Source organism: Alligator mississippiensis, chromosome 2 (genome assembly GCF_030867095.1).
Source record: "Alligator mississippiensis isolate rAllMis1 chromosome 2, rAllMis1, whole genome shotgun sequence".
Lineage (NCBI taxonomy): Eukaryota > Metazoa > Chordata > Crocodylia > Alligatoridae > Alligator > Alligator mississippiensis.
In genome coordinates, this window is record NC_081825.1 from 293333443 (window position 1) to 293358856 (window position 25414).

At 43.6% G+C, this 25414-nt stretch overlaps 1 protein-coding gene across 2 annotated transcripts; it reads right to left on the reverse strand.

Moving 5' to 3' along the window:
• Nucleotides 1–5526: 5526 nt before the first annotated feature.
• TBPL2 (TATA-box binding protein like 2) lies at nt 5527–24499 on the reverse strand. Of its 2 annotated transcripts, XM_059723330.1 has the most exons (8): nt 23796–23855; nt 18285–18382; nt 17645–18066; nt 16447–16534; nt 12698–12789; nt 11905–12072; nt 8410–8504; nt 5527–6071 (listed from the first exon to the last, which is right to left on the reverse strand). In XM_059723330.1, the coding sequence occupies exons 3-8, from the start codon at nt 18025–18027 to the stop codon at nt 5992–5994; spliced, it is 906 nt and encodes a 301-aa protein (XP_059579313.1). In that variant the 5' UTR covers nt 18028–18066; nt 18285–18382; nt 23796–23855; the 3' UTR covers nt 5527–5991. The 2 variants fall into 2 exon arrangements, with proteins under 2 accessions (XP_059579313.1, XP_006278852.1); XM_006278790.4 differs by lacking the exon at nt 18285–18382 and having other exon boundaries at nt 23796–24499.
• Nucleotides 24500–25414: the final 915 nt, after the last annotated feature.

The following is a 25414-nucleotide window of genomic DNA, read 5'->3' on the forward strand; positions in this document are numbered from 1 at the left end:
CGTGCAATTTTGTTATGAATCTGATTATGTGTTTGTGTCGATTATTGTTTCTTGATTGTTATGTAACTTAATCCCAGGGCAGCGAATTTTATGTTTGTTTGTTTCTTTGTTTGTTTGCTTGTCTGCTCGTTTGACGACTCACGACAAGGTTCTAGATTGCTAGAAGAGTATGGCATAATTTAGCTATGCTCTCAGCAAGGGGGGATATCACAACCCAAAGTTGTGATTTGTTGTTTGTATGTGCTTCGGCAAAGCTAAATTATGTTCCCATTAAAATTACAGTTTCCTTGCATGGTGGAGTTCTCTGTTGCGAGAGAGAACTCTGATGCAATGGGGGATTTCCCGCCAATTTGCAGCTTCTTTGCATGGTGCATTTCTTTTGCATCTCAGAGATGCACGGTGCAAAGGAGTTCCTGCCATTTGTATTTAGATTCGCGCCACATTATTGGCTGGTTCTAAATGTAGGCACACGTGGCGGCTAGCTATTGGCTTGCTAGCTGTACAAAAGGCTTGGGTAGTTTCCGCCCAAGTCAGAGAGAGAGGAAAACTGGAGGACTTAACGAACCCCAGGAGGAGGAGACTTCGCGCTGTGTGAAGATCTCTAAGCGATGTGGACCCTTGCGGACCCAACGCGCCTTAAGCAGGCAACAGAGGTCTAAACAGCCTCTGGCCTCTCCCCGTCGCCAAGCGCAATCCTAGACATATCCCTATCCTTCGAACCCAATTTTCGAACCCACGGAATCTTAACAGCTCTGGGGGACCTGGGAACCGAACAAAACCCACGGAGATTAAGCCACTCCGTGAGGAAAGAATTGCCGAACCCGCGGAGCCTAAACCACTCCGGGGCTAAAGAAACGAGTTTGTCAGAGTCCTCCAACGAGGACTCAAGCGGAGCTGCACCTGGAAAACTGTCCAGCCTACACCGCAACCATCTTGGGTGTAAGTAAATAATTTTTTCAATCAACCACTACGCCTCCGTAACTAATTCTAGCTCACGCGTACCAAACCTCCCCGCGGTTTTCTCCAGCCCCGTGTGCCCGGGCTGCTGGCCACAGCCCACGTGTGCAAAGATGGGCCCGGCTCGCCCCCGGCCCGCACACGGGTCTGCACCACCACGAGCTGCAGCAGCTGCCTTTTAAATAGCCTCAAGACGGAGGGCCAGAGAGTCTTTGTTAGTTTTGTTGGAGGCCTTTTGTCTCTGCCAAAAGTACCGACACAGATAGCATTTCATCCAGGTTGTGAGCCAGAAGAGAACTATTTTCAGAACCACCAAAATAAGTGATCTACCCGCTCTTTAAAAGTCTTTGCAGTCACTATTTATAGTCTTCAAACCATGTCAAAGTCCGTATATTTCTTTTACCACTAGCAGAGGATATAGGTCAGGGTTACCCTTGTTTCACATTATGTCACGAGTGTCATGATTATTGTTTCAACCTGCATATAGCAAGAAAAATGCCTAGATAACTTTTTCACCACAAGATGCTGGAAAAACTAGTAAGGAAACAGGGAGAAAAAAAAAATCTACTCTCAGTTTACAGCCAGTGCAGTACAAATTCCCAAACAGTCCAAGGGTAGAAACAGATGTTGCCTGATGTCTCAGTTGTGCAGCCATAAAAATGTTTTTCACATTTTTTTCCTCCAACATGAAAGGAAAAAAAAAATCCATGGCATAACAAGAGATGATAATAGACTGCAACTTTATTGTGGTGTATATCTATTACCCCTTTGGCAGAAGAGTGCAAGCAACCCTCAAGCCTAGGAGCAGCTGCCTGCTTTCCCCACCTAGAGTGGCACCGAGGGAATCTCATGGTCCCCCTCTATAAGCAGGGAAGTCAGGTTTCCCCACTCAGCCAGACATTTTCTTCTCTCCTCCCCCATCGCACAGGAGCAGGTCTGGTAGGTAGGGTGGGGAAAAGCCCCCGCTTTCCCCGCTCAGTCAGCCCCAAAGATTGTGGAGGAGTATGGATCTGAGCAGGGGGGAAAAAACCCACTGTCCCCACTCAGTCAGACCTGTCCCCAGTGATGGCAGTGGATAGTTCTGGCTGCCCAGGGAAAGTGCAGAGATCATATCACCCTTTGTCCCACAAAGGTGGCATGAGGGGCGATGTGTTTCACCCAATGAAGTGGAAAAGCTGTGCCACAGCACATCATTGCACAGCTGATGCACCTAATTCAGAGACATCTATTTCTGGCCCCAGTGTCAAAAGGTGGAGAGAAGGGTATGGAGTAGTTTAGCAATATCTTGATGCTAGTAGATTGTCTTAGAGAGAAAATGAAAAGAACCAAGAAAAAAGTTATTTTGAAAGACAAAGTCACCAGAGCTAAGGTTGAATTATCAAGGATGAAAATGTTCATTAAACATACAGGCCCCATTCTCATGTGTTAATTCCTTAAGTTTTCTCCCCAACTTAAGTATACCAACACAGTTAAGTAGTAACAGCCACCCACCCTCCTTAATGGAGATGCATTTAGAATTAGTATAAAAAGGTGCTTACCCTTGTACATCATTTATTCTAACTTAGTTACGTTGTTAAAATGTTCACTTTATACCAGGCCTGTGACTGCTTTCCATGTATCCTAATGTAAACTCATTTGGCCCTACTTCGTACATCACTGGTCGCTTCAAAATGGGTTTAGTGCATGTAAGGCTCAACCCTATGTTCTTAAAACAAACAAACCAAATAAAATATTAGAACCAGGAAGTCATAAGTCAAATCTTAAAGATCGTACTTCAAAGTATTAAAATTTACTGTTCAAGTGCTGTAGCTAGCATAGGGTTTTCCCTCCTCCATTTTATTATAGATTTGTCACAAAGAAACACACAAAAAAATCCCTGAAGTTATCAGGGACAACAGGATTTTTCCAGTGGAGCAATGAAGGAAAAAGCAATTACACAGCTTTAGGAGGAAGGAAAGTCTTCAGAAACAGCATTAGATTCTTCCACTTGTCACTGACCAAAATAGACACATTTGAACAGGAGATAAACCACTCCAGACATAGCTGTTAAGTCTTATCATGGGCAGAGGCTTGATACAGCTCGCCTATCTGTCCAATACAAGCAGCAAAGGGGGGAGAGAAAGGAAGCTTCCTGCTCTCCCCAGTTTCCCCGTGTCATCTAATAGCAACCTCTACTGGTCAGAGAGGAAGCTACTTTTCAACTAGTTCTTTCCCTCATGTCTAAGTGGTTCTCAACCTTTTTTAGACTCAAGGTACCGCTCAGAAGATGCCAGCTCATAGTTCACACACGTTTTCATTTTGATTAGAGAAAAATAATGTTGCAAAGAACTCGGAAAGGCCACATATGTCAATATTTTTAACACTGTTGATTCCTATTTGAAATCTCTAGATTCATCTTGTCAACCATGTTCAGACACCTAAGCGCACCACCCTGCAGCACCTTGAAAGGATCTGAAGGCACACCCTGGTTAAGAAGCACTGATCAAAAGGGAGAATCCTACTATCTTTAGCTGCAATCAAGTGAAATAGGAGGGTCTTATCCTGTGCATTGCAATCTGTGCTAGGAAAAGCCGTACGGTAGTATAGGGGATGCCATCCTACAGTACCCATGCCACAAGTGACACAAGCATCCTGTGCATGTGGCCCAAGACAGACAGGGAAGGCAACACAGCTGCAGATTGGGTAGGAGAAGGGGATCGGGAGTGGCATTCAAGGAGGGTGCAGGGCTTACGTAGTGGCACGTCTGCCTAGAAGAGTGGCCCTCACTGCAGTAGTGCATTTACCTCTGCCATATGGACAACATTTTGGTAACAGTAGCTGTGCTAACAAAGAATGGTAAAGTAGCTGCAGCGTACACAGGAAGTCTCGCAAGTGCCCCTGGAAGACAGTACCTAATGTTTACAGCAGAGAAGTGCAGAAGAGTAAGTGAGCAGGTGCGTTTGGAGGAAGGGGATGGGAAACAGGGGTTGGAAAATCCTAGTTGCAAAAGTTAGAGAGCAAGTATTGCCAGCATAGTGGTAGATCTCAACTCTAGCTAATAAATTTGGATAGTTAATAATTTTCTTAATCGGAAAAGAAATATCGTAAGAAAGTTTCTACTTTTCATAGATTTCATAGACATTAGGGCTGGAAGGGACCTCGGGAGATCAGAGAGTCCAGCCCCCTGCCCCAAGGTCAGGAAGTCATCTGGGGTCAAAGGATCCCAGTAATAGAAGTGTCCAAATGCTTCTTAAAAGAGTCCAGGGTAGGTGCTTGCACCTCTGGAGGGAGCCTATTCCAGGCCTTGAGGGCTCAGACAGTAAATAAGTTTTTCCTTACGTCCAGCCTAAAACGGTCTTGGAGGAGTTTGTGACCATTCGACCTTGTCATCCCTTGGGCTGGGCTGGTGAACAGGCGTTCCCCCAGATCCTGATGCACCCCCCTTATATACTTATAGGCAGCCACCAGGTCTCCCCTGAGCCTGCACTTTTCCAAGCTGAAGAGTCCCATCGTTCTCAGCCTCTCATCATAAGGCCTATCCTCCTGCCCTCTGATCATGAGCGTAGCTCTCCTCTGCACTCTCTCAAGCTTCTCCATATCCTTCCTGAATTGTGTAGCCCAGAACTGAATGCAGTACTCCAGCTGCAGCCTCACCTAGGCCAAGTACAGCAGGAAAATGACATCCTGAGGTTTACTTGAGAAGTATCTATGGATGCAAGCCAGAGTTTGGTTTGCTTTACCAGCTGTGACATTGCATTGGTGACTCATGTTCGTCTTGTGGTCAGCCATGACCCCCAAGTCCCTTTCGGCCTTAGTGCTGGCGAGTGTAGCATTGCCTAGCCTAAAAGCATGCTGCGGGGGTTTTCTCCCCCCCAAGGTGGAGTACCTTACATTTGTCGGTATTGAAAGTCATCAGGTTTGTATCTGCCCGCTTTTTCAACCTATCTACGTCAGCCTGAATCACCAGGCTATCCTCCGGTGTGGATACTCTACCCCAAAATTTGGTGTCATCAGCAAACTTGGCCAGTCCACTTCTGACACCTGTATCCACGTTGTTGATAAAGACGTTGAAGAGAACGGGTCCAAGGACGGAGCCTTGGGGGGACACCACTGGTCACGGAGCACCGTGATGATTTGCTTCCATCAACCACCACTCTCTGAGTCTGGCCTTTTGCTTTGGTTTAAAGCTAAACCTGTAAAACTCAGGCTATTTTAAAAGGTTGCTTTCCAACCAGAGATAAAAAGATTCATGTAGATTCAAACAAGATTGGACCTACCTATCCCCTTTTTGATGGGATGACAGTAATCTGCCCTTTACCTGTTCAAGTCCCACTTGTTGAATGTGTCACAAACCATTAGTAGAATAGCTTATGATATTCAGGTGATCCCCCACCTCCCATTTTCAGTTGCCAATAGTGTTAGTGCTAGCTGACTACTTTCAAACATCCCAGCACCAAAAATTATCATCTTGAACTTTTGACTGCATAGCTAACTGGATCTGGCAACACAGAGAATGAAAGAAAAAAGTTCATTTCACAATTCAAGAGGCTGGGTATTTGGCCATAAAAGAAATTAAAAGGACTTCTGTTGAATTTTATAAACTATATTGTAGACAAAAATATACAAAATTCAGAATAAACATGAAAAAGTTATGTTTCAGTAATACAAAAATGTGGATCAAGGCCTTGACATTTCAACAAAACTGCATTATGGCACCAGCTCCATTCTACTGAAGAAGCACACATTGGGTTTATTACAAACATTATGAAATGGCTTGTAAGTGCAATAGTCCTAGCTTATTTTCTTGTTCAAAAACAGCTCTCCTTAGTGTGAATTGAATAGAGCTCTACAAAAACAGACCAAACTCATATGGAACTCAAATCTTACAGCAAAATATGTAACTATAAGTAGTCTTATTTGTTCCATTTGTTCAAAATGGCTTTATTCACTTGATAAGCCAGAACTGTGTATTTTGGGTTCAGAAACGCTCTTACGTTTGCTGTATGCACAACCATACAAACTCACACGTTCCTTCTAGTCTTCTGACAAGCTGTATTAAGATGCCTTCCTGAAACCCTTTAGAATAGGATAGATGTTCTCAAATGCCTCATAGATTTCAGAACGTTCTTTAGCACCTATAAAATATTTGGACAAATGTAAATATTTTTAAGAATAAGATTTAGGATAGCACGCACAAGACTGCATTCAGTTACTATTAAGTCACATCCATTGAAGTCCAATAAAAATCAGTATCAAGACATCCAACAGCTTATAAAACCACCTCCCTGGGGTGGGGGGGAAACCTCTCAAGGCTTTTTTTTTTTTTTAAGGAGAAACTTGAGCAGCAAGCTTCTTCCTGTGACGCCAACATCACCAGAGATTGGAACAAGAATAGGACTGGAAAGAATTTCTTGTTCATTTTTTGCACTATTCTCATTTTGAAAAAGAAAGACTGGTTGGTACTAATCTTTCATTTTGGATTCTTACATGAACATGCTAAAACATATTTAGAGATGCAGATGCCTTTAATAGACTATTGGGCGAAAGCCCAAAGGGAAGTCATAAAATTTTCTGTCAGTGTTTCTATTGTCTCTTATAAAAGACAGACAAAGTTTAACTCACTAATTTTTACATCCAAATTTAATCAAATATCCCATTTTTACATTACATGTAGGACTGAAGTATTAGGCAGCAATTAGTGCTCAGCTTTCTTACAAACAATTCATGCAAATTAGGTTTAGAAAGCTGCACAGACTAATTAAGGTAGTTCTGCACTGTTGGTGAGTTAATGGGAAATTACATTTGAAAAAGCAGAGGGGGAGTGGGAATTTTTGCATTCACTCAGAATCTTGAAGACTGATCTGTAATATTTCCCAATTCTAGAACACTTTTCACTCCAACCCATATCAGAACTTTAGGATTTTTCCTCTTGTTTCTACCATCATATATATGAATTCATGTTGCAGTCTTTAACCCAACGACTTTTCCCACATACAACTTTTTTATGGAAAACCACACACTAACCAGCCACAGGTAGCCAAGGACATTCCTCATCAGCTTGGAGGTATAACTAGGAACTATTAGGACTGAATAACTAGCATTTCAGTGAACCTCTAGCCAAACTAAAAGGCATTTAATAGATGTACTTCCGAGCTGGCTCCTTTTTAAAAAGTTTTCCTAGCCAATGAGATACATAACAGCAACCACACTCCCTGGGCCCTGCTCGGGCATTCAATTGTGATATTCAAGCTACCAGAGAATTCTTCTGGATTAGGGGAAAGGATCGTAGGAGCTCAGGAAGTCCTTTTTTCCTATTACAGTAGGGGTCCAGTTTCCAACTAGGGCTTACCTGAGCCCTTATGGGCCTGCTGCATGAGTTTTATTTTTTTGTTTTTGGGGGGGTTTTTTGTTTTGGTTTTTTTTTTTGGGGGGGGGGGGAAGGGTTGTTTTTGCTAATTGTGTCTTCAGAATATTTTGGATTTCATCAGTGGAGTGGAGCTAGCCAGCATGACCTCACAGGACCTACAAAGGAGGGGGTTGGAGGAGAACATATTAACATATTTAAGCTTTTTATCCTGAATACCTCCTTGGTCCAATTCATTTAACTCGTTCGTGGATTTGTTAATTTTTTAAGGTCCTTCTAAGGGCAGCTCATTTTTGTTCGTTTCTGAAGCACGTCCGGAGCCCTTTTGTTAAGTTGGACCAGATGACCTCTGAAGGTGCCATCCAGTCCTACATTTTCATGATTCTGTAAAAGAGGTCTTATATCTGACGGGAATACAATTTAGAGTTTTATTCGATGTACAAAAGGAGAATTTGCCTAACACAGTACGTACTGCAGAATGAATGTTCTGGAGTGCTCATCCAGGAATATTAATATTTACCTACAAGCCTTGAATTCAAGGCTTATCCATCATACGTATTGATTAAACACAAGACTTGCTTAAGGTCAGGTGTACTACAGAACAGAACAGAACAGAACAGAACAGAACAGAACAGAACCAAGATAAAGACAGATTACATTTTAGTGCACTTCTGCTCCCTCCCACCCAAAGCCACACAAATACTATACTGCATTGCAGTGGTAAAATAATTTTCTAATCAAGAAGGGGAAGAAACTAATTTCTATGAGAATTTTGCATCTTTTCCAATGTAATGGACTCAGTTATCAAGACAGATCTTAACAGTATGCTGAAAGGTGATACCTTGGTCACAAGTCAGGAATTGCTTTGCTTCAGGAACTCAAGATGCTCATTGAGTGGTATGGAATTTTTTTTGAGAAATTATCTGAACTTCTATGAAGCCTTTTAGTAATGTATCGTCTTATAGCTGTTATTCATATTTCACTAAAAGGATACTCCATGCTTTTTACTGGCAAAAACTGTTTGTGCTATAAGTGTTAGCTTCTAACTAATAGAAGACAAAATTTTTCTTCATACACATGTTACTGCTGTATGAAGGGAGATTACTTACCAGTCAATACAACTTTTCCAGAAACAAAGATAAGCAACACAATCCTTGGTTTGACCATTCTGTAAATAAGCCCAGGAAACAGTTCCGGTTCATAACTGTTAAAGAAAAAGGAAAAATGGGTAGGAACACCACTTTATGGCTTTATTAGAGCTAGCAAAAATAAAACAAAGCGAATAACTGTCCCCCTCACTGATCCTCCCCTCCGAGGTATAGGCTGGTTAGTAAGTTAGTTTACCACATTCAGAAGAAGCTGTCTCATCTAGGAGCCAAAACATTGAGATACTTGTTTGCTAGTTTCATATGTCCTGAGAACCTGTAAATTTCTACTGGAGACCTGTAAACTTCTGTCCCCACTGGAATTGTGGCTGTTCAGTATCCTAAGAGGCAGGCCACTCAGTTCGAGAGTCTACAGTTACACTCTCGCATTTGTGGGAACTGGCATTGCACTAATATTGGACCAGGATAGACTGAGGCCAGCAAGAGAGGCTGTTAGGCCCCATCTACACATAGCACTTCAGGCCTGATTAAGCAGTTACTCATGACTTAAATTATTCACCTGGCCACATGTTCAATCAATTAATAGCATGATAAAAAAGAGGAACAAGGTACAGAGTTATTCCACAAAATGTATAACAACTTCGTAGCCACCTCCTCTCATGCCATTAATTGAACAAGTGGCTAGGGACCACCCTGTGTCTGGGAGCCTTGTCAGCCAATCCAAGCTCCCAGCTGACATGGCTCTCAGCCACGGGGTATCCCTCCCCATGGGATCGGGCTCCAACTGCACTGGCAATAAGGCACGATGGGCTCTAATGCGCAATCTGACAATCACGCCTCCTGCCATGCATGTGTGGCACAAGTGGGGTATTGTGCATTAGATCCCATTATGCCTTAACCTGCACATGCAGAGGAGCCCTTAGAAACACTTCTTTTAAATATAACAGGTAGAGAAATAGACAAAGAGACTCACAGTATCTAGTCATCAAGGCAAGGTGGTGTCAGGTTATCCAGTGTCATTAAGTGAAGGAGTGATCAGCTTAACACTAGAGACGCATATTCAAACCACTTACAGTGCACAGAAGTCTTCATCCCTTTCCAAACTTCTTATAATCTAGTGACTTAGCTTGCATTAATGCATTTTAGCACACCAAGTCTGGTCTCCCAGCGATGAGGGTACACATTCGCTTTAAACAATCTAGACAAAATATGGATCATACCATAAGAGGTATCCACAGTCTTCAATTCTGTGTTTTTTACCAATGGGAAGTGCTTTTGTCTAAGGTTTTCTCACCTACAGTTTGGCTTCCATCAGAGGCATAGCAGGGCTGCTCCGTGCCCACAGCAGTGGCACTAGGGCAGCAATGGCTGCTATGCAGCTAATGGTACAGCCAGCAGCAGCATGTGTGTGCACATGCATGCACGTCCCAGTTAAGTTATTTGCTTCCAGTACCTTTGTGGATGCACAATTCCATTGCACCTGATGCTTTAAGCTTATAGTCCTGGCTGCTGGAGCTGTGACATACGCCAAGCATTAAGTTAACTTATAAAGAGTTTGTTCAACTGAATTATTATTATTTTTTAATTAGAGGAATTATTCTCAATGAAAACTAAAAGTATTTTCCCAAATCCTGATGTGCCACATAACAGCAGATACTGCTAACATGAGATCAGTCCAACGTCATCCTAGAAAGGACTACTGCACAGATTTCACGAACACCCTGCAGCACATCAGAATTCTCTGGACACAGCATAAATTCAGCAGTATCAGATGTATTCCTTCCGTATGACTGCGTCATCAGTAACTGTTACAAGAAGCAATTGTCTAAAAGCAAGATGAAGGAAATAAGCCATTTATGTTTACAGATTACTTCCTTGTCCTTGGTTTTAACCAGAGGTAATGCACATCAGAAAAGCAGGTCAAAGTCCATATAACAATTTGAAATAATAGAAGCAGCCATAAATGTAGGTTAGCACATATTTTCCTTTCAATGAGAGAATTGCAAAGCATAACTTCTCTCCCTAGAGGGAGTCAGGAGAGCAGTTTTGACTAGCCAGCCACCAATGTACTAAGCTACCTGTAGAGGAAACAAGTAGTTACTATATCCAGAGTTGTAAATGTATCCACTAACATCAATAGTGGCGCTGTGCAAAACTGCTACAGAAAACCTTTTGACTTTTGTCATGTTATATAAAAAAGAAAAAATTCAGGAAGAGGTTAGTTAACAGCAATTACTTAAAAATATGTACTGCCAAAGTATTGCGGTCTAGTATGTAAGTTGGAGTCTAGATGCTCCAAAGATGCAGATTGCTGTAGCTAGGTCCTGTACATCAAGGTTATGCTATGACACACCTGACTGGAAAGAAGGCATCAGCACCTCACTAGTATAGTATCCTAATCCCTTGTGTCATTTTAGATGCCAATTCCTTCTGAACAAAGTTATTTACAAGTTATATCTCTCTAAAGCATGGGAGTAGTACCTCTTCCCAACTATTACTACCTCTCCCTTAAAGTGTAGAATCACTGGGTTGGAAGGGAGCTCATGGATTATCTAGTCCAACTCCCCGCACACATGTCATCACAACTCTTTTTGAAAATGGCCAATGAAGGAAACTCCACAGCTTTCCTGTGCTGCATGTTCTACTGTCCTGACAGTAAGGAAGTTTTTCTGAGATTTAATCTAAATTTGCTTTGTTGTGAAGAGTTCTTCTCCTGTATTTCTATAAAAGCCTTTCAAATATTTGAAAACTGCCCATATGCTCCCCTCAACCCTAAATATCTCCTTTTCTCCAAATTGAAAGTACTTAGTTCTCTCAATACTGCCTGCATTCCAGTCATCTTCATTGCTTGCCTCTGAGTCCTATCTCATTTCTCTACATCTTTTTTTAAATTATAGAGCCCAGAACTGCACACAATAGTTCACTTGAGGCCTAACCAATACAGAGGAGAGGGACATTATCACCTCCTACACATTATGTTCAATATGCTTGCCAAATTGCAGTTGCCTTAGAAAAACAACTGCATCACAGACTTGACATGAGTCACCAATGATTCACTGACCCACCCCAATCCTTCTCAGCAATGCTGCTGGTTAGGCAGTTATACTCTCCATTCTGTATGTCTGCATTTGCTTTTTCTTCCCTCAGCATAGCACTCTACATTTGTCTGGAATAAAATTCATTCCTCAGTCTAGTACCCAGTTCCCCAATCAATCAAGAGTTTTTCGATCTCTGATCTTATCTTCTAAAGCATTTGCAAGCCCTCTCAGCTTTGTTTCATGAGTAACCTTGGTCAGGAACCCCTTTCTTTTTGCATTAAAATGATATAATAAAACCTGCTGGACCAAATAAAGTGCATTATCCTTTTTTAATGTTCGATTCATGCGGTTGAGAAGACTACTTCAAATCATGCTGTCTTCCCGCCTAGAATGGTGGAACACCCTGGGACTTCCGATTCCTAGCTCAAATCCTTATTCTTTGCATAAGGAACCTACATACCTGCTGAATTGCTGGTGAGTTAGAACCAGTCCTTCCAGGCGGATTGGGAACCTCACATCACAACTGCCAACCATATTCTGTATTTTGAAGTCCAGGAACTTGGCAGGAAACCCAAGCTTCTGTACCACACGTGCATACTTCCTCGCTGCAAGTCGTGACTGCTCTTCACTGCAGGGAGCAGGGAGACAGGAGTAAGGAGCAGGTGTACTGGAGTAAGCTATGTGGACTTCAGGAGGAAACTTTCGTTGGGTATATAAACCAGCATCCCCACCCGCTTTGTGCTGGAGGAGCAAAGGGGATCCAAGTAGCCATTTGGAAGGCTAATATTGGCATCTTAGTTGTTAGAGTTTGGAGGCTATTGCCAAAAAAAAGTGTTGGGGAAACACTGATAAAAGTAAGACCCAGCAGTTTTCATGAAAGAGGATTTGGGGCGTAAGCATTAGAGGAATGAACTTCAAGGGAAGTGGGGATCCCTGCTAGGGGCGCAACTCATCTAGAGTGAGACGCTTAGTAAAGAAGTTACTTCCTAGCTATGGCAGAGATGAGTGGAAAGTGGCATTAATGTACTGATTCCTGGAACTTAGCCATTTGTCTACTAAGCTGAGCTGAGCAAATATTATACTGAGCCAACAGCAGTTGGCTGCAACTCCCGTTACACAAATAGCTAGATGTGTTCAGGAGCAGTGCCTCATCTCTTAGCATTTCAGGTCTTGACTTTTGTAGGTAGTTTAAAAAGGTGCGTCTCAAAATGTTGCCTGGTGCTCGAGTTAAATGTAGACATAGTTTTCCTTACCTTTTTGCTCCCGTGCAGACCATCTTCCCTGAACTGAATATAAGGGCAGTTGTTCTTGGTTCTCTGATTCTCATGATCACTGCAGCAAACCTCTAGTTTAAAAGTCAAACCATGTTACCTTGCGATGAAGGTATCAGGCTGGGATCAGCTTTCACATTAGTGACAACTCTAAAAAGGGTTATTTAGAAATTTGCAGTACAGCTCTGACAAACTGCAAGCACAGGTGCTACTCACTCGTGCGTGCTTCATAACATACATTATTCACCTAGCAGTTTCTTATTCTCCATTTAAGTCTCTTTTCTGAAACAAGAACTATTTGTTACAAGCCTGCCAGCTATCACCTTCAATTTTTGTTTAAAATGTCATGAAAAGCTGCCTTTGAGCCTAAATTAGCAGCAGAATATATAAAATGTAGTTCTATAGTAGGGAAAAATAAAGGTATATGAAAGGTTTATTTGAGCTCAAAGGGAACTGTTTGGTGCACTTATTTAGATGTCTAGACATGGATTTAAAAGCCTGATTTCTCCAAGTTCCTAATTTTGGAAGTTTAGGCCAGAGAGCCATATAAAAACAGCTGTGCACTGTAGCAAGCTCAATCCATCATCTCATCAACCCATTTTCTATTCACCCAGTTGGTATTATTGGCCATTCTGCAGACACAGGTTTTTAACATTCCTCAGTGCCATGGTAAAAGGGTGTGCAGTATTCTGCCCCTGGACTCAGAGAAGGGAGGGGTCCCATAACCCATGTACTTGTGTTCATAACCCCCTTGGGTTGAGGCTCCATGACATAAGCCAGCACCATGACTTAGGACTGTACGCAGAATAGGATCTGGACCTCTAGATGTCCAAACCTTATAGGCTGCTTATGCAAGTGTCCCTGAGACTTACACGTCAAGGCAGAGAGGACAGCAATCCTATTTCACCCTGGGAAGATGCAGAGCTCCCCAGGGGACAGTTTTGCACGCCTCCAGACCCAACTCCAACTCACCCAGAGGAGAGATATCTGCTCGAACCAGCACATCCAAGTGGCAGTAGCATTTGTTTCAGGGCAGAGCAAGTATGACTCTGCACCTCAGCCAGGTGGGCATTCTTCTGGGAGGGAGGAAGCCATGGATTCAGGGTCCTACTCTTAATGCCACACATTTATTTTTTTTCCAGTAGCTACCTATTGGTAAATGCATACATGACCCTAGGAGCAGAAGTCATGGCTCCCTCACAGGCAAGTGCCCTCCTCACCACCAGGGATTCCGGCTTTCTTCATCTTAAAACATTTCAAATTTTTGGTTTAAAAAAGTAATCCCAAATCCACATTTTTCCATAATTAAAGTGAAACACCACTATATATAGACTGATATATTAGTCACATTTCATTTAAAGCATAGAAAAATGTGGATTTGGAGTTGCTTATTTGTATCCAGAAACGGAATTTAAAAAAAATCAGCGAAAACCAGGATCCCTGCTTATCACTAAGCCAGAGTCTATATCCAGTTTGTTTGCCTTTTTTTTTGGCTATGATGTTCACATTCCTTTTTAAGCAGTGGGCCAACTTCAACAGGAAGGATAGACCAGAGTCTCAACCGGGGTGCCACAGGATGCCACACTGTTAGCATTGTGAACCATGATTCCCAGTGCTAACAAGAGAAGCCCCGAGATTTCAAGTAAGAATCCAGAGTGTTAAAAATATTCTGGTCTGCAGTGGGCTGAGTTCTTTGCAATAAAATAATTGCTATATTAATTTTCTATAATGAAGAGTGAAGGGTAAGAGTTCACATCTCCCAAGGAGTGCCTTAAGTCTAAAAAGTTTGAGGACCATAGGGATAAAAGAAAAGAAGAGGGCATAGCTTAGTAGTGAGGGCATTTTGCAGTGACCTGGGAGATGTTGTTTATACCCTCCGAGACCAAGGTGGGCCTAAAACCCAGGCCTCCAATTTCCTGGGCAGGTGCCATGACCAACAGGCTATTGTGTAAAAGATGGGTGATCTCTTCCAAGCTGCATGTAGGTTCTCTGCATCAGTCACGCGCTTTGCTTTTTCTCCAGCTAAATAAATGAAGACTTTCATGGAAGTTTATGTTCTTCCCAAACAGAACTGGGTCACAGCAGAGGTTAGGTGAAAATTAAATATATAGGTGCATATTCTGGCTCCCTGCCAAATATGTGCAGCCGTACCAATTCAGTGGTTTTCAAGCTTCTTAAACTCAAGGAATCCTGTCATATCATTTCTGCCACAGAACCTCTACCCCCGATTCCACGGGCCTTATGAGCTGTGCAGAGCCAGGTGACCTGGTCTGGCAATAGCACTGCACCACAGATTCACAGAAGTTTAGGGCTTGAAGTGACCTTGTGAGATCATCAGGTCCAGCTCCCCTGCTCTGGGCAGAAAAGACTGCTGGGATCAAATACCTCCCCACCTCGCTGCTATTACAGCTGGTCTCTTTGCAGAACCCCAGGGTTCCCTAGAACAAAGTTTGAAAACCACTGCACTAGTGACCTTTTTAGGATTAAAATATAAACATGAAGGAATCCAGGTAGAGTATTTGTGGACACTGCCTAGGGTGGAATAAAATTGTACTCAAATGATTTGGAGGCCTAAAAGCCAGGGAAGCATCATTTAGACTTCTTTGGTGTGTAATAGATTTTGGGTCCATGTCTCCTTTGGTACAAAGAGGACTGAACCACACTCCAGTCTTAGCCAACACAGGAAGAAGCCACAGATAGCAAAGGCTGGTTTTGAACAGACACTTGATACAGTTCCTTGCTGTGGTCTTGGAGTTGCTCAAGACTTTTCCCCCACACCCAGCCAAAGACATTGGAGAAGAGATTCCAGTACATCTTTAAAAGGTTTGTGCAAGGGCTTTCTTCCACATTGATCCTGGAATGAGTGCCTTGTTTAGCCTAACATATTTTGGAGGAATGAGTCAATCATGGACATAGTAGAAACTTCACAGGGACCTCATTGACCTGGAAACACCATCTCTAAAGTTTATTATGGAAGGAAACAGATCAGTTTTATTGTTACTGTAGTGATCAAGATGCAATGCTCCATATTCTGAAATTCAATTCACCTGTTTATTTAGCAACAGCTAGAAGACAAAGAAACCTTGCAGAGCACGTAGGCTACCAGCTTGTCGTTTCAGGAGACTTGGGCAAGGGAGATAACACACCAAAAATTTTGTCTAGGAGCTTCAGTTTTCCCACCTCCCCACCACTTTCCTTCTACAGGATCTGGTACAGCAATCATCTTTTCTTCCTGACCTGAAGTCTTCTACACGTACCCCATATCTTCCCTGCAGTTTTCCACAGTAGAAGACACATACCCAAGAACTTGGGCCTTGTTCCCTGTAGCTCTCCCACCCCACCTTGATCCCGAAGTTCCTTGCCCACTAACCTCTCCCCATCTTTTCTCCTGATCTATTTGCTGGCTTTTCTAATCAGATGATCTGTCTCAGCAGAAAGCATCTGTCTGGTCACTTGACAGGTTGTGCCCAGTTCTCTGTCAAGAGCGGGCCATCCATCCTACAACTAGACCACTCCAAGTGCTTTGCTGATACCCAGCAAGAGAGGAAAGAAAATAAAGAGGAGACAGACACGGTCGACCTTCAAAGAGATCCCAGCCTGCTAAAGGAACTTTGAAATCAGGTTTTAATGAACTGAGCAACTGCTTTCAATTAAGAAATGATCGTATAACAAAATTAGAACATAAATGGCATCAAGTATTAAGCCCTACAAACTAGTTCTTTAATGCTTACCTTTGGATTATACTCTGCATTTCTGGCATGCAGAGCTATATTCTTCAAATCTAGCTTACAAGCCAAGTTTACAGTAGACACTATATTCCTGAGGAAACAAGAAAAAAAAAAAAAATCACTTCAGAGTTGCGTGTAAGCTAATGCAGAGCAAAACCGTCTATGAAAAATGCTATTAACTACCAACATAGCCTACAGCCATGGCTCATTTAACAAATGTTTTCTTTTCCTAGCCATTTAATTACTACTTGAATACTAAGCTACATATGGTGGAGTTCATGGCAATCAGTAATAAAGTGGCCTAATGTTAAAAGCTATTAAAGATTAGAAAAGGAAAATTAAAAAAAAAAAAAAAGGTACTAAACTGCTGCATCTACTGAATATATTCAACTATGTTTTGCCCTTCAGTGATAAAGCAGTCAAGATTCTTTTAAGTATTTAACCCATTTTAAAGATAGTAACTCTATAACACTTCTTTAGCTATAGCATTCTCCAGGCAGAAAGGAAGGGACCGCATTCTCTGCCAAGAGCCTCTCCAGTCAAAGTGAGGTAGGGAAGAACAACAGCCTGGCTTCTGCCGAGGCCACTATTCTCCGTTTCTGTTGGTGAACCCACTCCTTCCCTTCCCAGTCTCAGGGTCAGGGAGAGGGGCTGTTTCTGCTCCCTGCAGGCTTTAAAGCATTTTGACATTCCCCAAGAAATCCACAGGTGCTATTTTGTGCAGAGACGACTGGCTCTCTCCCCTAGAAAATGTGCTTTCACCTGTGAAAGCCTGAATCACACTTGATCTGTTTCTATTTCTGTAATCAGTGGATTTTACCCCTTTTCCTATCCTGTACGAAGTTTTTAAAAATCTCTCACCACCATAATACAAGTGTTACTAGCACTATGATTAATATGTCACAGGCTGGTTTTTCTTCCTTCCCTTCTCATCCTCTTCCCAGGGGAAGCATATACACTAGCAGTCCATTTCGGTAGGCTTTTAGAGGCTTTGACAGGCTTTTCCGTTCTGTGTATTTACATAGGCACACCCGCATGTTGCTATATTGGAGAAGTCAAAAATCAAAGAGAGATGCCTTGCACTATAAATGCAAGGCAGAAGGCTTGTAGCAATTTTGGTTCCTGGGAAATTTATTCCGCAGCATCCATGGCACAGGTCTGTCCTCGCATAAAAATTTCACGCAGACCTAAGTGTACTTACTGTAACTGAGGAACAATGCCAGAGCTTTCCGAGACAGGGGTCATTGGGGTCATAGGAGTCATGGGTGTCAAGGGGGGATAGACGCCAGAAGTGTCAGGCGATGGTTGGGTTACACTGGTGCAGCCCACTTGTGGCAGATTGCTCTCATCCATGACAATGCCACTACCTTGCTCTTCTGCTGGCAACACATTTTTATCTTCCTTTGTTTCATGACCATCCTCAGAAAAAATTTGTTCTTCATTTTCTTGGTTAATATCATCTGGGAGAAAGCCGAGATCCACAGAAGAAAAATCTGTAGAAAGCTCTTTGGGCTGGTTAAGATGAGAACTGAACAACGCATCTTCAACTGAATGAATCGGTAGATCCGTGTCATAAGGGCTCATGGGAGCAAATAGCTGAGGACAAGTTGATGAAAGGTCATCCTTAAAATTTAAGGAGAGAAAAATAATTGTAGTATGTTTAAGATGACAAAATCCAATTTACTTCAATTCAAAGATTGAAGAGAAAACCCATTTCTCAGTTAATGCAGGAAAATTCAATATGACATTTCCCCTCACCACTCCATAGTAGCAAAGAATACTTTCAAGTTAAGATATAGAAGCATGTCAGAAGTATTCCTATAGGCTCACAGTTCACTGACCTCTATTCCCGTGACTTTCACCCAGCTCAGTGTATGAAGTCCAGAGAATAGGGTTTTGGAAAATAGGTTTCATCACCACGTTAGCCCTTTTCAGCCACCTCAAAGCAAGGCAGAAAAGGCATTCGTTTCAGTTTTTCCAATAATCCAGTGATTTTAAAGAGACCGCAAAACACCTTTCAAAATTGGGGCCATACAGGTCCCTAACACAGCTCCTCCGATTCGAACTTAAGAAAATATTGAAGAGACTTCTCGCTTCCTGAGTTAGATCACCCAGGCCTGATGTTAACCACTGCAGGAGACAGGGAAATGAAGTCTTGCTTCTGTCAGGACCACCTCTTCTGTAAAATACATGAGTTATGTAAATACATAACTGTGCTCCCTGAACGCACAATGGCTAAAGAAGGTTTTTATTAAGTACCATCTTTCTACAGTGCAACAGCTACAGGAACTTGTGGCTTTACGCTGAGGACATGAGCCAAAGGTATAGGAAAGACTCATTGAATGCAGCTAGGTCTTTGTTTAGGGGGCTGAACAAATCCAGGAGTTTGACACAAACTACTGAATGAGCATCCAAACAGTACCATAAACGGTAAGTGAACCTATACAGGACCCTCCACCCCGCTCAGAAGAAACCTACAACAGAGGTCAAGCACAATCCTAATAACGCAAGTTAATTTTTTGCAATATTTGAGCTACTGAATAACAATAGCTCAACTTAGTTTGTGCAATCACATCATATAAAGCGCTCAGCTTCTGGTGCAAATCATTAACTCCTTGGAGATTGCAGAATATGCATACGTTGCTAGCCAATGACAGGGTAGTTTAGCTAGAAGTTTGGAATCTGATCACTGTATAGCTCTGTAGTAATTTGGTTTCCGCTGGACACCAAAATGAGTGTTGGCACCATCTCGGGTGACACCAACTTTACTGTGCATATAAAACCTTTTCAGTTTACTAAACTGTGAGAACATGTTAAGTCCAGTAGATGGCAGGGGTGACCTTTTAACTGATCAATGGGAAGTACTCCCATGTTATCCTCCAATTATGCCAAATATGTTGAAAGACTAGCTATCAGCAGTCTCAAGAAGCACCTGACTAGAGAGTTTCAATTAGTGTTGAGCATAAACCAGACCTCAGGCTGAGCAACAGGAGCTGCAGGCACCCAGCTCTTTGGAAAGTCAGGCCAAGGTGCATCGAGGCCAGACGCACAGAAAAATGAACCTATTTGTCCTCCCATAATGCTCCTCTCACTACAGACTAGCCAAAAGGACAAGACATATTAAGGCCTTTATTAATACATTACAAAAAGTTAAACCCGTTTTTTTCTGTTTAAAAGAGCGTCCAAAGTGAGACTTCCTTTTTTCCCCCCAAGCCACAGAAAATGTTGGAGCTGGGGAGCAAATAGCATTTGGTAAGTCTTGACCAGCTTTGATCTTGATTAGGCACATTACTGTCTAGGAATCTAGCTTCAAATGTTTTCCTCTCAACAGCTGACAACAGAATTCATAACAGGGCTGGCTTTGGTTCACAAACCCTGATGCTTCAAGATGCACCAGCATGTCTAGCTACTAAGTGCCAGGAAGAAGCCTTCTGTAGGGACAGGCTATTAAACACCATGCACCATCCTTTGAAACATCTGGTACCCGTAATGGATCAATGGTCTATCTAGTACAGCTCTAAGTGGCAGAAATTATGATCAGAATCATATTTAGGCTCCTTAAGAGTCAAAGTAATCAGACTTCAGAATTTCAGTCATTTTGGGCATGTTTGGAAATTTTATTTCTAGTAAGGGAGAGAGAAAAATTATCAGTTTCCCTTTATTAGCTTGGCAGATGGTAGCTGGTCACAGAAACAGTTAGTTGCATGCTCCTTGGAAGTATCAAAATGCACCTCTTTCCAGAACAAAATACACTGTACCTAGAATCTGTAACTTAGACAAAGTGTATAACATTTTGTCTAGTGTTGAAAGTTGTCTAGCTTTATGTATCAAACAATCCAGTATAGACATTACAGAAGTCCCTCCTCACTCCAAAACAGGACCTCGAAAGCACCAAGGAATAAATACCAGTGGTACTCTGATACACACTATTTTCATGGACTCTGTTAGCATAAAATATTTGAAAGCCATAGGCAGGCATTTACTTATGCCAAACACGCTAAAAAATTCTCCTAAGGCCACGTTCATTTGAAATCCACACACTGCTTCAGATTAGTTGTGGGGAGGGGAGAAGTGGCTTTTCCAAGATCTCCTGTGTATAGAGCAGACACTGAAGAAGCCTCAAAATAGTACAATACTGCCCAAAAAGGAGCATGAGTTAGTGCCATTAAGTCTAGGTAGAAGTCTCCAAAAACCCACAGAATTAGTTCCACTACTTAGCAAGCATTTGTTGCATGACTTTTGGAGAAGCACCTTTGAAATGACAGCAATTCCTCTTTAGTTGCTTCCCAATACAGGTCAGACACAATATTAGCACCAGAAGCAGTAGTAGCAGGCAGCATCTGTCTGTCTCAGAAGACAACAGAATTATGTCAAGTGAGACATGAGTATATTCAAGGAGGTAGACAAAGCTGCACCCAATCCACCCTAGTAGGACAAGGAAGCTCCAGAAACTAAAGATTGCAGCATTCTCTGACCTCAGCTTGTCCTCTGGATCTACCCAAATGCTTGCTCACGTGTAGTTCATTAATACCCAGCTACTGAGTGGGGAGTGGTGGAAGAAACATGCTAAATATTAGGAACAATACACTTTCCTTTCCTGCAGAGGGCACTGGAAATACTCCAGTACTGTATAGAAGTGCATTGAGCAGAGTAAGAGAGCATCACACAGATAAAGGAGAGAGGTAGTGGAGAATGAACAGTTTAAAGGCACAAACGAGAGAGAGAGAATTTGATGGTGGAAGAGATGGGGTGTGAAGCAAGAGAAAGAGCAAGAGTTTTCAAAAAACAAGTATGAGAAAAACAACAGAAGTGCCGGAAGAGGGTTTCATAGTTGGTCGGGTCGGAAGGGACCCGAGTAGATCATCAAGTCCAACCCCCTGCCGTGGCAGGAAAGAGTACTGGGGTCAAACGACTCCGGCAAGGGTTAAAAAATAGGGAGTAACCAGGTAGGGAGGAAGCTTCATGTCCAGATCTCACTCCCTAATACTTCAAGGGAAAAAAAAAACAACAAAAAACAACTTACATGTTATAAAAAGTTGGCTTGGAGGGGGAAAAGGACGACATACTCAAATGGCATGGGAAAGGGGAAAGGAAGAGAGACCAGACAAACTTTGTACCAAGGTAGCTGCCAAGTGCTTTTCTCTAAGCAAGCAGATGTCATTGATGATGGTGCCTACCATCAACTCCATGGTTCTGGAGAACCGCCTGATCCTGTTCCCTCCCCCAAAGAAACACACATACCCTTTCAGAGACAGAAAGACACATTTTCCATTGGGAGTATAATTGGATAGCCTCCAAGTATGGCATCAATGTAGCAGAGGTGATACAGACCCAAGGTAGGGCTCGTGTCTGGTTGGCCACCCTGCTTTAATACAAGTGCCATTGTGAGCGTCTCACTTGTACTGAAGAAGCACTCAAGGGTCAAAAAAATAATTAAAGCTCTACTCCATAGCGATAGGCATTGTACAGACAGAGCTGATCCATGCATCACAAGACTAACAGCATAAGCTACCCTCTTCTCACCCCCCTGCTTCCCCACCCAACACATTTTACAACTGGTCACTTCTCCCATGCATTAACCTATGGGTTTCAAGGGCATAATAGCCCAATGCAGAAATCCAGCCTGTCTGAATCAAAGTGCAAGACAGGACCAGATCCAGACAAACCACAATGAATTTGTAAGAAATAAGAGGTACAAACACCACCACAAAATGCACGACAGGGCCTAGCTGTTGCAGGTCCTAACCACTTAGGATCTTCTCCCTCTCTGGCTAGCCTCTCACATTATCAGTGGCATTTACCATTCTCCTTTTAGGCCTGAGGTTCAGTCCTCTCTCCAATTACTGCATGGACTATTCAAATAGGACAAGACCAAAAGCATTTGTTAGAGGGGGAACTGGCAGGTCAGAGGGGAAGGAGAGGCGTTAAGGGCTGATGAAGAACAGTGAGAACATGGTGTTCAGTTTTTTTAGTAGTGATTAAAAATGTCCCCACTTTTCCCCCCCTGTAACTATGGCCCCCCACCTCCTCTAGGTAATGAACTGGTAGCGAAAAAAAGGATTTAGTTCTTGAGAGCAGCTTCCTGAACCCAGATCAGGCTGCAGCATGAGAACCAGGGCCAGATTAACACATAGGCAAAGTGGGCACATGCCTAGAGCCCTGAGCTGAAGCAGGGATGGGGTCTGGGTCCTTCCCTCCATAGCAGTAGCACAAATGGCCCCCTCCACTTCCCTTCCCTTCCCCTCCGCTGGCCTCACCACAGTGGTGACTACTTCCTAGCAGTGGCTCTGAACCCCGCTCCCCATGGGCAGCAGTGCCAGAAGGGGGGGGGGGGTCTCAGCCTCCTAGGGCCCACTGAAGAGTTAATCCAGCCCTGATAAGAACATAAGAATTGCCAACAACTGGGTCAGACCACAGTCTCCTGTGCCACATGGGCAGAGTGCAGAGGCTGAAAGGAGAGCGACTTGGCTCTGATCAGGGGTCCCGTCCCCCTCCCACTTGCAGCCTACAGCATTTCAGACCTAAGAAGCTCTGACTCAGCAGCCATGCCTCGCATTGCCAGGCTCAATAGCTACTGATGCCCCTTTTCTCCAAGCAGATGCTCAAAGCAGGGGCAGCACTGATACTCCTTCCTGCTGCACACCCTGGAATGGGGTCTTTCTAAACACTTCGGGAGCTTTCTACTCATCTAACCCCACCAGGAAAGTGACACCAGGTCCCACAAGGCCATCAGCCTGCTGTAATCTGCAGCAGGGTTAGAGCCCTGGTATTAAGGACGCCACCTGCCCCTGAGCCCAGTCTCCCACTTGAGCCAGTGGGGCTGGAAGAGCATTAGCTCTTGCAGGGAGATTGCCATCAGGCAGGCTGGACCAGATCTCATGAGCTGTCTTTCTTTGTCCAAGGTGACTGCAGCTCAGGGAGGAGATGAGGATTGACGGCTGCCTGGCCTGCGTGGATTAGCAGCAACATTGCTGTTGGGGTGTGGGGGAAAGCCATGCAAGGAATGTGCAGGGGCAGATGGGGATGGGCAGGGGCAGAAACCTGGTGCCACTGGGAGCCCCCTGGGCACACTGGGGCCTGGCAGGGACACCAGTACAGGCTGAGGAGAGAGGGGCATGAAGCCAGAGGGGATTCAGGATTCTCAGGGGTCAAGGCCCCAGCCCCTGCCACAGTGCTGGACCCTGCTGTGGCCCCATAGGGGAGAGAGGGGCTGGTAGGGACACTAGTGCAGGCTAAGGACGAAAGGGGCATGAAGACTTGGGGGGGGGGGAATTCAGGACCCCCCCAGGGGTTGAGCCCCCCTTACCCCTGCTCTTACACCAAGAGCCTGCTGTAACCCCCTCAGGGCTCACCTGGCTTGTGCACTCATCCAGGTAGCTTTCCAGTGAGGCCTCCCCATCCATGAGCCCTGGAGCTGGGTCTACTCAGGGGCAAAAGACTTCACGTCCTGCTGAGCAGCCAAGCAAACCAGGCAGCACTGGAGCATGCCAGGGACTGCAGACAGGGAGCAGTGCTGAGCACCCACCCCCACCTGGGACTCATCATGTTAAGAAGCCCTCACCCCACCAAGCTGCAGCTGCTGTGGGGGAGGGAGCAGAGAGTTTAAACTTTTCTCCTTTAACCAGGAACCTGGCCTGCTCCCAGCAGCATCAAAGCCTCCTGCCCTACTATGGGCATCATCACCTCTACCCTGTGGATGAGATCCCATGTAGATGGCACTGTGGGGACTAGACTTGCTTCTAGGCCCTGCTTCCTCTTCCTCTTGTGCTCTGCTCCCAGCAATCCCTTCTTGGCTGCCTAGGAGTATCCCAGTAGCTGGAGAAATACATCAGGAGTGAACTGCAAGAAGTGCAGCTGCCTGCCCAGGGATTTAGGCAATAGGGAGCCCAAGTGGGGGAAGATGTTGATTCACAAACCTTCCCAGCTAAATAAACAGTGAGGGAAAGGGCTAGCAGAATGAGTCCCTTGCTAAGCTGTACTTGTAAATCCTTGGTTGGGCATCAGAGAGACAGCATCCTTCTCAGCTGGCCCCAATTTGGGTCTGATCTTTGCCCTTCAGCTCTCATTAAAAGAGCAAGTGCAAACAGAAAGCCATTTTGAATCCAATGCACTCTGGGCATCCAGGCCACTGTCCTCTCCTAAGGGTTTCTTCATTTACTAATTTTTTTTTGTAGCTAATATTGTAAAGTTACAATTTTAACTCTAAAAGGAAGGCAGAGTTTTCTTAGCTGGTGCTGAAAGGGGGCTGAAAACAAGTACTTTTTACACAGAGCAAAGCATCTACAAGTAGCTATGACCTCTTGCAAGGTAATAAACTGCTCAAAGATATAAAACTTATCTACAGGCCAACTAGGAAATCTTTTGTGCAGGTGGGGCTAAGGCAAACAAGTACAATTAACCTGGTGTACCTAATTGGTCATAATTAACCATCCCTCCCAGGCTCAGGAGGTTAATTAAACAGAAAAATTTATTCTAATATAGTGCTGATGAATGGCTTTGCAGGTTTGCTCCTCAGTGAAAGTGTGAAGTGCAGCATGTTTTGCAGGCTTGTGAAGTTTGTGTCTGTTAGATAGCTGGTTACAAGCAGTGCCCTCGTTTTGAGGACAGCAGTGACTTGTGCTACAGAGCAATCTCATGTTCTCAAAGAAAGACTTTAGTCTTCAGTGTTGTTGAACACAAAGGCACTCCATAAATATTTTGGGCTTGATTTCAGCTTTAGGGGGGCTTAAATTGGATCTCAGAATAATGTTCATAATGCACATGGGCTCACTGAGCATCTGAGAGAAGACCTGAGACTTAATGGACAGTTAATGTGGTTTCAAAAGCTAAATTGGAACTGGGATCTGCAGACAGCTCAATAGGTTGCAGTTTTTTCTATTCAGCTTGTCTCATGTCTGAGGTCAGTTTAATGTCAGTGGATGCAAGGAGTCCCTGATTCCATCAGGTTCCTTTGCTGGATTTAAAAGTCATT